General features: G+C 38.4%; 1 protein-coding gene across 1 annotated transcript; it reads right to left on the reverse strand.

Annotated features, from left to right (window-relative positions):
* Positions 1-707: 707 nt before the first annotated feature.
* On the reverse strand, positions 708-11,718 carry MMP7 (matrix metallopeptidase 7). Its single transcript, XM_033206268.1, has 6 exons — positions 11,544-11,718; positions 8,715-8,941; positions 8,481-8,629; positions 5,497-5,625; positions 3,784-3,945; positions 708-995 (listed from the first exon to the last, which is right to left on the reverse strand). Exons 1-6 carry the CDS (start codon positions 11,658-11,660, stop codon positions 967-969), a joined length of 813 nt encoding a protein of 270 aa, XP_033062159.1. The 5' UTR covers positions 11,661-11,718; the 3' UTR covers positions 708-966.
* Between the last annotated feature and the right edge of the window lie 1,393 nt (positions 11,719-13,111).

Consider the following 13,111-nt stretch of genomic DNA (forward strand, 5'->3'; position numbering starts at 1 on the left):
CTTGGGAGGCTGAAGCAGGAGAATTGCTTGAACCCAGAAGGCAGAGGTTGCAGTGAGCCGAGATCGCATGTCACTGCAAGCCAGCCTGGGCAACAGAATGAGACTCTGTCTCCCCCCCCTCAAAAAAAAAAAAAAAAAAAGATTTGAAGGATGGGGATAACATCCAATTTTAGTTTTGTTCAATTTTATGAAAATTCCACTATTTATGCAAATCTCCAGCAATACCTACCTTTTCATTAAAGCCTTGTAGCACTGGTTTGTAGAAAGTAAAGAGAACAGGGTAAGACCAATATCTGGGCTGGCATGGGGAAAAGGGAAGGGAACCTGGAGAGTGGCTGCAGTAGGAGAGGTTGCACGAAAATCAGGAGGTGAGGGGAAGGTAGGAACTTGGAGCTGGAAGTGATGGTGAGGTGGTAAGTCGTAAGTTGTTGGAAATTCTCAGACATTTGTGGGAAGAATTGGACTTTCCAGGGGACTCAGAGTGAGAGCACGGGCCACAAAGGTAAGGGGAAATTAGTGTAACTTTGGGCCACACTAGTGAACAATAAATAGGTGGAGCTCCCACTTTCCCTCTTGGGTGGAAGGGTGAGGTGCAGCAGAAGACCCCAAAATAGTGTGGTGGGATTCTTTCTTTGTCCTAGTCTTTCTTCTCATTGTATAGTATGTCTTCACTTGCCATAGAAAGAGTGCTCCAAAATATAAATAAATTTACCACGGAATAAACATTTTATTTATTTGTGTACATAACATTTATTGACATCTACCCACTGCTAGTATAGATGAGTAAGACACAGTCACGCCATAAATGAGTTTATCCTTAAAAGGAGTGAAAGACATTCAAAAACCAACTGCAATAAAAAGGGTGACATAATTGCTAAACAGAGTGGAAGAACAGTGCTTATCAATTCTGATTGTGCAACAATGATATAAAATCCAATGAATGAATGGATGTTCTCCTTGAAGTTTCTATTTCTTTCTTGAATTACTTCTCTTTCCTATTGAGAGAAAAAAAAGAGAACATTCTGATATGTAGAAAATGCATAAAAACCATCCTAAACCTTATACAGACAAAGGAAATATCACAGAAAGTATAATCTATTATTCACTCAGCCCAGTTCTGTGTGCCTGGGACAAAGATTCTGAAGAACAACCTCCAGAGGCTAAGAAGGCAGGATTGACTGGAGTGTGGGCCCAGGGCTCAGGTACATTTGTATCTTGTCTCTACCAGTTTACTAGCTGAGTGACCTTAGGTAGTTTACTACTTAACCTCTGTTAGCATCTGATTACAAATCTGTAAAATGTGGATAATAATGTCTCATTGAATTCTTGAATTAAATGAGTCAATCCATGTGAAGTCTTGAAATATTGCAAGTACTCAATGCATGTTAGCTATTATTTATTTATTTTTTGAGATGCAGTCTCACTCTGTTGCCCAGGCTGGAGTGCAGTGGTGTGATCTTGACTCACTGCAACCTCTGCCTCCTGGGTTCCAGCAATGCTCATGTCTCAGCCTTCCGAGTTGCTGGGATTACAGAAACACACCTTCATGCCTGGCTAATTTTTGTATTTTTAGTAGAGATGGGGTTTTACCATGTTGCCCAGGTCTCAAACTCCTGGCCTCAAGCGATCCCCACCTGCCTCAGCCCCCCAAATTGCTGGGTAAAGGCGTGAGCCACCGTGCCCAGTCAGCTATTATTTTTATCATTCTGAGTATAGCATTAGGATGTAGTATCTTAATAGTATCTTAAGATAAGATATAGTATCTTAATCACTTTCTTTGGAATCTATGTTTTCTGCTCGTATGATGTTTTAGATTAACTCCCTACATTTACAGCCTACATAATTAAATTCTGTTTCCATTTGTCCAGAAGTTACTTCTTTCCACCTCTGACCAGGGGTGCCCTTTTGTCTAATACTTAGGGTTTTAATGCACTAGTCCCTTTTCTTCCTATTACATTTAATCAGTATGCCTCGGATCTTCTTTAGTCTCTTTGTATTTTTCTTAGGGTTCTAAAATATTTACAGACTGCTGTAGAATATTCCATGCGTTTCACAGTTTTCTGTGAGGGGAGGGTAGTATTTTCAGTTTTCTTGGTGATAGCGTTACCAACAATAGTCAGCGTTTTGTGAATCATTTGGACAGCAGTGGTTCGTTAAGTCAGATCCTTTGGGAATAGTTATATAGCATTTTCCAAAGTGCGTTCTCTGAAGTACTATTTTATGGGACTCATTAAGACCCATAAAAAGGATTATAATTCAGGAAACACTGGGTTAAACGTTTGTTCAATAGTCTATACTCTCCAATATTCTATGTACCTGAAATATAGTAGGTAGTGTTTCTTGAACTTATTTCTCCATAGTCGCCTTATGTGTGAATCACCCTGTAGGACTAGTGTTCTGAGAATACATTTTGGGACATGCTAATTTATAGTAAATGCTAGGTTGAACTGATATCTTAAATCTAGTGTCTTACTGAAATATTTCTTCCTTGAGGACAGTCCTCTATTATGTGGAAGCACTTTCGTTGCTCATGTGATCATTTGAAGAGTCTTATATAATCTTTTTGCAGTGTATTCTCTTCATCCTGATCTTTTTTACTGGCTAGGTTTAGTTATATCTGCTGATTTAAAGATGCCATTCTGTATTCTTTTTTTTTTTTTTTTTTTTTGAGACGGAGTCTCGCTCTGTCGCCCAGGCTGGAGTGCAGTGGCGCGATCTTGGCTCACTGCAAGGTCCGCCTCCCGGGTTCACACCATTCTCCTGCCTCAGCCTCCCGAGTAGCTGGGACTACAAGCGCCCGCCACCTCGCCTGGCTGGTTTTTTGTATTTTTTAGTAGAGACGGGGTTTCACTGTGTTTGCCAGGATGGTCTCGATCTCCTGACCTCGTGATCCGCCCGTCTCGGCCTCCCAAAGTGCTGGGATTACAGGCTTGAGCCACCGCACCCGGCCCATTCTGTATTCTTTTATCCTTACTAGGATAAAAAGCTTACTGGGCAGTGATAGGCAGGGATATGTAGTAGAAAGAGTATGAAGTCACTTAGCCCTCACTTGGAATCAAGGCTCATGCACTTGGCAGTCACATGACCTTGGACAGTCCACTTAGCCTCTGTGAACCTTACTTTCCTTACCTTTATCCAGAGACAGAGCTTTTTATTCTTGTCCTTTGATTTCTTTCTCAAATTCTACTTTTCCCTGACTCAATTCAGTAAATCCAAACCAGTTTTCTTAAAAAAACTGAATTTGGAACTTGATTAAACCAAAAAAGCATAGATTGGGACATGGGATATATATAAATATCAAGACCAGGAATGATAAGCAGTTTCTGTCCGTGGTTAACCACTTTCTCTGCATGTGTATGCAAACAGGAATAGTAGGGTCCCTTTTAATTATTTAGGGTTGAATCTTGAGGAGTGGGCAGCTATGAAGAAAGGTGTTTTGTCCCTTCAATCCATCCCTACAGGGGGCACTCTCCTAAATAAACTATTTAAACTGAGAGAGGAAGAGCAGTGGGTGGCAGCTTGAAGAAAATCTTGACAATATCATTTGCGTAATTTTACCACATTGTACTATGTTACTGAAACTCACAATCAACATCTTCATGGTATAACACAGCCTAGTTATATTTTAAGTATCTAAGGTCCCCAGTTCCTCCCCTTAATAGGCTTTTTGATATAAGTTCCAGTGTGGTTTTCCAGGTAAATACCCACTTCCTAGCCTTTCTTTTCCTACCCCACTCTAAAAGGAAAATGTGAAATCCTCTTATTTGAAATAATAAATATTACCATATAGTTTCTGAATGCCTTTAATATCATCCTGGGAAAGTTTAAAATTTTGGGGATCTTCATTTCCATAGGTCGGATACATCACTGCATTGGGATCAGAAGAATGTCCCATACCCAAAGAATGGCCAAGTTCATGCGTTGCAGCATACAGGAAGTTAATTCCTACAACCGAAGAAGTGAGAAACTAATGATAAAAATAGCTGCATATATTATTGTAATATTACATATAATATATGATATCATAATTTAAATAACTAAAGAAAAATACCCAATTCTTAGCCCTCGGTAGCTTACTTATTTGTTTCTAGGCTTTCAAAAGTGGAGAGCGGTTAGAAGGATAATCAGAATAGGAGTACTTTAATCTCGTCACTACTTCTGCTTCTTAAAAATGTGTAATGTTTTTTATTTGCTTCTTTCATTCAGGCAGCAATACTCTGCAGTGGAAAGCAAAGGCTTTAAAAGCACTAAGACCTAGGTTTGAAATGGAGCTCTACTGCTTACTAGCTGGACAACTCTGGACAGATTAATTGATGTTGCTGAGTGTCAGTTTCTCACCTGTTAAACAGAGACAGTAAATCCTGCCCTATAGATTTGTCATGATAACTAGAGTTTCTCAATATTTGGGAAGTCACAGCCATTCAATAAATGTTAGTGACTTTGGATATCAGAAGAGAGAAAGTTCACTTTGAGAAAGTGAAGATTGAAAGGCAGGATCTCCAGGCAATGCTGGGTTTTGTCTTTCATTTTGATTCACTAACTTATATTACATATATCCTTTGCTCTCCTTCAGACTCATTGAAAGGCTTTACAAGTATGCGGAAGGTGTGAGCCTGTGAGTTTGAGGAGTGGCCAGAGCTCTGGTGATGTAGCATTGAGTTGAAGGAAGCTGCCTTTAACCTACCTTGAGTGGGAACAAAGAAGAATGAAAAGAATATGCCAGATGTGAATGGGAGGCAGCTTCACAGTTTTACATAGATTTTCAAAGCAAGGCAGCAAGCTATGGTGAATTCCCTTTGCCAAACACAAGTACACATTTCCCTTTTAGGCCCAGTTGGTAGCCTTTTTTTTTTTTTTTTTCTTTAATTGTCTCTAATTGGGATTTTTATGCCAGAGTCTTCTGCATGACTTCTCTGATGTGCCTATAATATCCTACTATGTAAAATGATAAATATGATAGACTAAGTCATGGAGTTGGTTCTTTTTGAAAAATAGTGAATAATTCCAGAATTACATATGCTTCTTAAATATCATAGTTTCTACCTCTCTTTCTTTTCCATTTGGGGCATGTATTTTTTGGAAATATGAAGGAAGAGCTATAATTTATTGAATTATTAATATATTCCAGGCACTATATAGGCATTATCCCATTTAATTTAAAGAATCCTTGATGTGGGAACTATTTATATTCCCATTCCACAGAGGAGGAAACTGAGGCTCAGAGAGATTCAATAACTTGCCCAATGACATAGAGTAATTGGTAGATGTACAGCAAATTGGACCAGTGCTGCTTGACTCCATAGCCTGAGTGTCCGTCTTCTGTATGTGTAGCATTATGAGTATATTACATGAAATAATGCATTTCAGGCATATAGTACAGTGTTTGGCACTTAGCAAGGGCTCAATACTTATTATAAATTAAAATAATTATTTAACTTAGTGTAAGTCCAGGAGTTTAAAAAGGATGTGGAGTAGAAGAGACATGAGATGCTATACCTAGACTGCTACCATCCGTCCAGCGTTCATCCTCATCGAAGTGAGCATCTCCTCCAAGACCTGGTCCAGGTGCAAAGGCATGAGCCAGCGTGTTTCCTGGCCCATCAAACGGGTATGGGTCCCCATGAGCTGAAAGAAAACGGAGTGATTGTTCTTAGTGACTGATTTTTTTTCTCCAGTCATTTTATTTTTCAGTTTATATGATTATTGAGGCTAGAAAAAGCAGCCCAGTGCAGGCCAGGCATGGTGGCCCATGCCTGTAATCCCAGCACTTTGGGAGGCTGAGGTGGGCAGATCACCTGAGGTCAGGAGTTTGAGACCAGTCTGGCCAACATGGTGAAACCCTGTCTCTACTAAAAATGCAAAAATTAACTGGGCATGGTGGCACATGCCTGTAATCCCAGCTACTTGGAAGGCTGAGGCTGGAGAATCGCTTGAACTCAGGAGGTGAAAGTTGCGCTGAGCCGAGATCATGCCACTGCACTCCAGCCTGGGTGACAAGAGTGAAACTCCATCTCAAAAAAAAAAAAAAAAAAAAGCAGCCCAGTCCAAGTAGCTGGCATTTTTTTTTTTTTTTTTTTTTTTTTTTTTTTGAGACAGAGTCTCGCTCTGTCGCCCAGGCTGGAGTGCTGTGGCCGGATCTCAGCTCACTGCAAGCTCCGCCTCCCGGGTTTAGGCCATTCTCCGGCCTCAGCCTCCCGAGTAGCTGGGACTACAGGCACCCGCCACCTCGCCCAGCTAATTTTTTGTATTTTTAGTAGAGACGGGGTTTCACCGTGTTAGCCAGGATGGTCTCGATCTCCTGACCTCGTGATCCGCCCGTCTCGGCCTCCCAAAGTGCTGGGATTACAGGCTTGAGCCACCGCGCCCGGCCGTAGCTGGCATTTTTATACCTGTCAGTTGCATTCACAGGGTAGTTGGGGTGCTTTCTTGGCCCAGATACTTTTTCCTTTCACAGAACCATTGCTCATTACTGATTATCACCATATATTGAAAGCTTACTGGATATAGGACTTAAAATGCAGTTATATCTAACTTAGGGTTGCATTTAAGCTTTTGTTAAATTTGAGCACTTTGCTCTGCCAAAGGGTGGTGGGAGGGAGAATGAATATGAGTACTGCATTTGGCAGGTAATTTGTGCACCATTTCATATGTTTTTTTCCTTAAAAACCTAGCTTATTCTTTGTGGGCATAGTAAATAGTCTCTTAGAGAGCCATGCTCAAGATCTCTTAAAATGGCTTTTGATAGTCCTTTAATTTGTGATGCGGAGCTGGTTATCTTCAAGGTGGTATGAGGCCAGTCCAGTTTATCTAGCTCTTAAAAAACTTGTAGTGCTATGATGAGTGCTTTCCCATAGCATTTTCTTCAGCGTTTTCAATATTGTGGGTTGAAGTTCAAATTTCAGCTACAGTAGCTGGACAGTTCCACATAGAACAGACCTAAATGGGCAACATTTTTCTCTAAAGTTGCACCATGAAACACTAGCAATTAAGAACAGTTTATGTATATGTGTTTTATATATATACACACACACACACACATAACCCATATACTAAAAAAGGGTTTATATACAATATATACATATTTGCATATATTGTATATATTTTTATATATACATATATTTGTATATATACTATATATGTATTTTATATATACACACATATATGTTTGTATATATACAATATATATGTATTATATATATGTGTATATATTTTTGAGACATAGTCTTGCTCTGTTGCCCAGGCTGGAATACAGTGGTGTGATCTTGGCTCACTGCAACCTCTGTCTCCTGGGTTCAAGCGATTCTCATGCTTCAGCCTCCCAAATAGCTGCAATTACAGGTATGTGCCACCATGCTCAGCTAATTTTTGTTTTAGTAGAGACGAGGTTTCACCATATTGGCCAGGCTGGTCTTGAACTCCTGACCACAGATGATCCACCTGCCTGGGTCTCCCGAAGTGTTGGGATTACAGGCATGAGCCACCACGCCCTGCTGGATTATATATTTTTAAGTTCTTTAATATGAAAGTTTCCATTCCTACTTCCTTGCCACATGAAAGGCATTAGCAACAGGTTAAATACCACTTCTCAGGGGCCTCTTGAGGCCTTTGGAAGCTACAACGCTTTCTGTTGATTTAATATTGATGTTAGCTCGATATATTGTAAACATATAGTCATGTGCTACATAATGATCTTTCAGTCAACAGACCACATATACAATGGTCCTATAAGACTATAATGGAGCTGAAAAATTCCTATAGCCTAGTGATATAGTAGCCGTGATAATGTCATAGCTCAGTGCATTACCTTTTCAATGTTTGAATATGTTTAGACACACAAATACTTGCCATTGTGTTATAGTTGCCTACCGTATTCAGTATAGTAACATGCTGTATAGATTTACAGCCAAGGAACAATAGGCTATACTATATAGCCTAGTTGGATAGTAGGCTGTATCACTTGGGTTTGTGTAAGTGTAGTCTATGATGTTAGCACAATGACAAGATTGCCAAAGGTCTCATTTCTCAGAATGTATTCCTATTGTTAAGCAGTTCTTGACTGTACACATAAATAATAATTCACATTACAAAACAGGGATTGGCAAACTTTTTCTGTAAAGGATCAGATAACAAGTGTTTAAGCTTTGTCATCTCTGTCACAGTTGCAGCCTGACCCCAAACAGTCATAGATAATAGGGAAATGAAGGATCCTGACTGTGTTCCAGTAAAACTTTATTTACAAAAACAGAAGGTAGGCTGGATTTGGCTCAGTGGGTCCTAGTTTGCCAACTGCTACTATAAAGACTGGCTCTATATTACCAGATTATAAACATTATAATAATATTGCTGAATCTATCTATCTATCTATCATCTACCAATCATATCTCATTAAAAGATTTTAATCCTCATAAGAAAAGATCACTGATATAAACCATGAACAAACAAAACAGGACACAGGATTAGCCTACAGGAATCTTTCTTACCTCCTCGTGCAAAGCCAATCATGATGTCAGCAGTTCCCCATACAACTCTCCTGAAATGCAGGGGGATCTCTTTGCCCCACATGTTTAAAGCCTTTGACACTAATCGATCCACTGTAAAATGTGGTAAGTCTCGAGTATATGATACGATCCTAGTAGCAAACAAGAAAACAATGTTTGACCTCTTAGGAAACAGGCTTTATTGTTTTTGCCAAAATGAGCCAGAGCAAAACTAACCTGTAGGTGACTACTTTGGAAGTCCATTTTGGGCTATTTGGAAATAGTGAGTATTCTGCAACATCTGGCACTCCACATCTGGGCTTCTGCATTATTTCTATGATGCGGGAGTTTAACATTCCAGTTATAGGGAGGCCAAAGAATTTTTCCATCTCCTTGAGTTTGGATTCTAAACTGTTGGCATTTTTTGTTTCTGAGTCATAGAGATAAAATCTCTTGAGATAGTCCTATTGAAAAGAGAGTAATTAATCTATAGTTCTTGTTTATTATCTTCTTTTATCTTAGAAGCTTACACATCTCTTGCCTTTGGTTCCTGTGGATTCAAATAATGACCTGAAGACAGAATAATTACATAGTCACTGAGTAAAATAAGTGTGCATTAGTGAGGAGAAAATTTAATATTGCTAATGAAGCACTGGTATGCCATTTCATGAGCAAAAGAATCCCTCAGTTTTTAAAAAATCCCTTTAAATGTTTTGGGCAGAAATACACTATACACTTTATAAAGCCCAGATGTGTATAAGAGCAATCAGGAAGCATGTACCAGTCTGTCCTCAGGGGTACAACTGGGACCTTCTCTCAGTGTTATCGTAGACCCTGTGGGGGAGATCTGAGGTCAACCAGCCCTCTCTAAGGTCCAGCTGAGATGTGGTTCCAGCTAAAAGTTAAAGGGTCTTAAAATTTTAGCTCTGGGAAAAGATATTAGCAAATTATTAAGTAGTTCAATTTAATAATCCGGTGAAGGCACCAAAGCTTATAGCAACTAAATGATTTATGTGCCCAGGTTCACACCTTAAATTAGTAGCAGAACTGGGCTTGACTTTCCTGACTCCTAGGCCCTCTTTTCCCTCTTTCTGCTCATTCCATTCCCAGCCCCTCTTTCTGCTGGTAAATCTCTAGTCAAACCCACTTTGGGAGATTGTAGTATACAGTAGGTCTCCCAGGTTTATTCCACACAAAGTTGGGTTCCTGGGAATTTCTCTAGAGGTTCTCAGTATCTGGATATGATACTAGGAATCCAGCAGCACAAATACAACAACAAAAGTGAACGAACTAACAATAGCAACCTCACAGGAACATTTTTAAGCACTTACTAGTGCCAGGCACTCATGTATTTATTTTATGTAAACCTCATAACCACCCTATGAAACAAGTATGGCATTGTTATCCCTATTTTATATATGAAGAAACACAGCTCAGAGAAGTGAAATAAATTGCATAAGATCACCTCGTGAGTAACTGAAGGAACCAGTATTTGAACTTAAGTGTTCTAACTTCTATACATTAGAGACATGTGTAGGGTTATATGATGCCTGATAGTATTGTTGTTAAAATGATTTAAACACTGACTCACTAATTTGCAGTTTATTTTGAGTAGATGGTAATGGTTACCTGTCTTAGGACAGCTCAGGAATATGCAATTTATGTAAGAAATCTTATTAATATTGTAACTTTTTTTCCTGTTGCCAACAGTTGTCTCATTAAGTACAACAAATACTTATGTTCATCCATGACAATTGATAACTGATCCTTTATTTAAAAACAAATAACCCATTTAATCCCTTCTAGAGCTACAGACTTTACCAAGACACCCTCTGGATGTGAGATGTGGTAAATCTTTGTTGAGATGACTTTTCCTGTTTTTTGTTAAACCTAGCTAACATCCCTCCGAGTAAAGAAACTCTAAGTTTCTGCTAACTTGCACTCTAAGTAAAGAAACTAAATGCAAAATACTCTTTCTGGAGAATTCATTAGGTGGAACCATATAAAATTGCTGTTTTGGAGATTTTAAAAGTTAAATACTAGTAACTTCATGTGGTTCAATCTAACTTATTATAACTGGAACTTTTTAAAAGTCTAAGTTAATGCGAATTAAAAATTGACTTTTCTTATGCTTAAAGCCTAAATTTACAAATAATACTTATGAGTAATCATCCCATTAGTTGACCAAATAATAATGAGTAGACTGCTTATATTTATTAGACTGCTTATTAAGAAGCATATTAGAAAGAACATGATTTTTGAACCAGAAGCACTTGTCCTTGATTTCTATCTCTACCACTAATAAGTATATGAATCAATTTAACCTTGGTTTCCTCTTTTTATAGAACTAAGGATTAAATGTCACAATGTATATGTAAGTACTTTATATACAATTGTTACATACATGTTAGTCGGTTTTGTTATCACCTCATTTACTTACTAGAGTACCCCGTGTGGTATAAAACACATAGTATTATTTTTTTCTGCTGGACACAGGAGAAAACAAAGTCAAATGTTAATGCCTTGTCTATCGTCATTGACTTCTTGGAGAGTTGTAACTTCTACCCATGTTTTCTGACTTCAAATATCTCCATTACAAACAGTATTGTAAATATACAAACAGTATATTTACAAGTTGTATCTTAAGAGGCAATATTCTGTATGCTATAGAAAAAGAATCTCGTTATAATAAATAAAAATAAGAACTTAATTTAAACAATGTTTCAGGTATTGTGTTAAATGCTTCACAACACCCTCATTTGGTTGATACCAGGCTTATCTCCAACTTCCAAATTGGAAACCTGAAACTTACAGAAGTTTAATGACCTTCCTGAGTCTATCTACACAGTGAGTGGAGGGTTGGAACTCAAGCCCGATTAGAGCAGACTCTGAAACCTGCTTTTAATGGCTACTTGATGAAAACATATATTGCTTTTATAATCAGAAAAACTACCCCAAAGAAAATTCCACTGCAATGCTAACATGGGAAGGGAAATAATTGAAAAACACATTTCTTAATGTAGATGGCAAAAGAATGGAACCCCAAGTAAGTGGGCTGTGACATACCTGAGCCTGTTTCCACTGTAGCTCACTCATGCCTCCTGCCTCCCGAGGCAGCGGCAGGGCCAGGCTGCCAGGCAGCAGGCACACAGCACATAGCACGGTGAGTTGCATAGCTGCCATACAGAGACAATTGTTCTTGGACCTATGGTTGATTTGGTGTTTTCTGCTAGTGACTGCAGAAATTTATATAGCTTCTGAGCCTCGAATGTGGAAATAGGTGACTCATTTGAGTGTTTTCTTTCTTTTTAGAGTCTACAGAACTTTGAAAGTATGTGTTATTTTTCATTAACTAAAACGAGGAAGTATTACATCCTTATTGGCAGGAAGCACACAATGTATTTGTCTTTCAAAGGATTTTTTTCTGTCTGCCGCATAAATTGAATCCATGAGAAACCTCATTTGTTTGCCAAAGGGAAATGACTGCTCACATAGGTCTTTTCAATTTAAAAATGTAGGGAAGCATCATTCGGGACATTATTGTACCATATATTTTTAAAGGATTTTTTAAAAATGGAAAGGCATGGAAAAGTGCACAAAACATATAAATAATGAAATATAATTAAGCAAATACTGTCACCAAAGTCAAGAAATAGAACATCACCAACATCCTGTCGGTCTCTATACAGGTGAAAGATGGCAGGAGGCAGATGGAAATGCTGCTGTGTAGGTGGATTAATGGCCACCATAGAACTGTGTTGTGTCCCCTCAGCTTCCAGGTCCCTTGGCAGAGCAGTGATAATTCCCTTCTTTGGGTCTCCTTTTAATCAGTTTATGTCTTTTCTTAGTGGTGAACACTGCCTCTAATTCTTCTTGAATTAAACATGAAAAAATACCAAGCCAACAAAAATCTACAAGCATGGGCTTAACTGTTCATCTGGCTTACTTATTCTGCTTCTCATTTTATAGTAACAGATTCTTCCAAAGCTAGACCTTCAACTTGGAAATAATTGTATCCAATTTTTTTCTTCCAATCACTCTGACTCTGTCTGCTACCCAGCTACAGGTAGGGATGCATTGGTCCTTAGTACACACAATGGTTATTCTACGTATAGCAGTAAGAATCCATTACCTACAGATATAGCCCAATGACTCTATTCTTACCAAAGATTAAACTGAGGCCAAGATGACAATTTAACTTACTATACTTCTCTCAGCTCACACAGATAGTAGCTCAGTGCTTTTTGTATCCCACTGCACTGCCTATTCATGTTGTAATAGGTCTGTCTCCTTTATTACATTATACATTACTTGGGAGAGCACCATGGCTTTTGACTCTAATACATCATGGGAAACACTCCAAATATGCTGGAGCTAAAAAATTTAATTAATCACGTGTCACTTAAATTACATGGTAATTGAGCACTGTGAGCCAGCAAAGGTAAAATTTTCAGATCAGTTAATTAAATTTGCTCTCTTTACAGAGACGTCTTGATTCTGTATGGTCACAGTTTAACTAGAGTAATTGGTACCCTTAGTCAGAGTTTGACACATGATAAGGTGCATCATAAATATTTGTAGAATAATGAATATTTATGAACTCTACTTGAATCAGCTAAAAATGAAATTATATC

This window comes from Trachypithecus francoisi, unplaced genomic scaffold (genome assembly GCF_009764315.1).
Source record: "Trachypithecus francoisi isolate TF-2019V2 unplaced genomic scaffold, Tfra_2.0 Lachesis_group8, whole genome shotgun sequence".
NCBI lineage: Eukaryota > Metazoa > Chordata > Mammalia > Primates > Cercopithecidae > Trachypithecus > Trachypithecus francoisi.

Coding starts and splice junctions, on each gene's coding strand:
- MMP7 (XM_033206268.1), bottom strand. CDS start 11,660: ATGGCAGCTATGCAACTCACCGTGCTATGTGCTGTGTGCCTGCTGCCT. Junction 8,942..11,543: donor TACAGTGGAAACAGGCTCAG/GTATGTCACAGC, acceptor TCTTTTCAATAG/GACTATCTCAAGAGATTTTA. Junction 5,626..8,480: donor GATTGGCTTTGCACGAGGAG/GTAAGAAAGATT, acceptor GTTTTCTTTCAG/CTCATGGGGACCCATACCCG.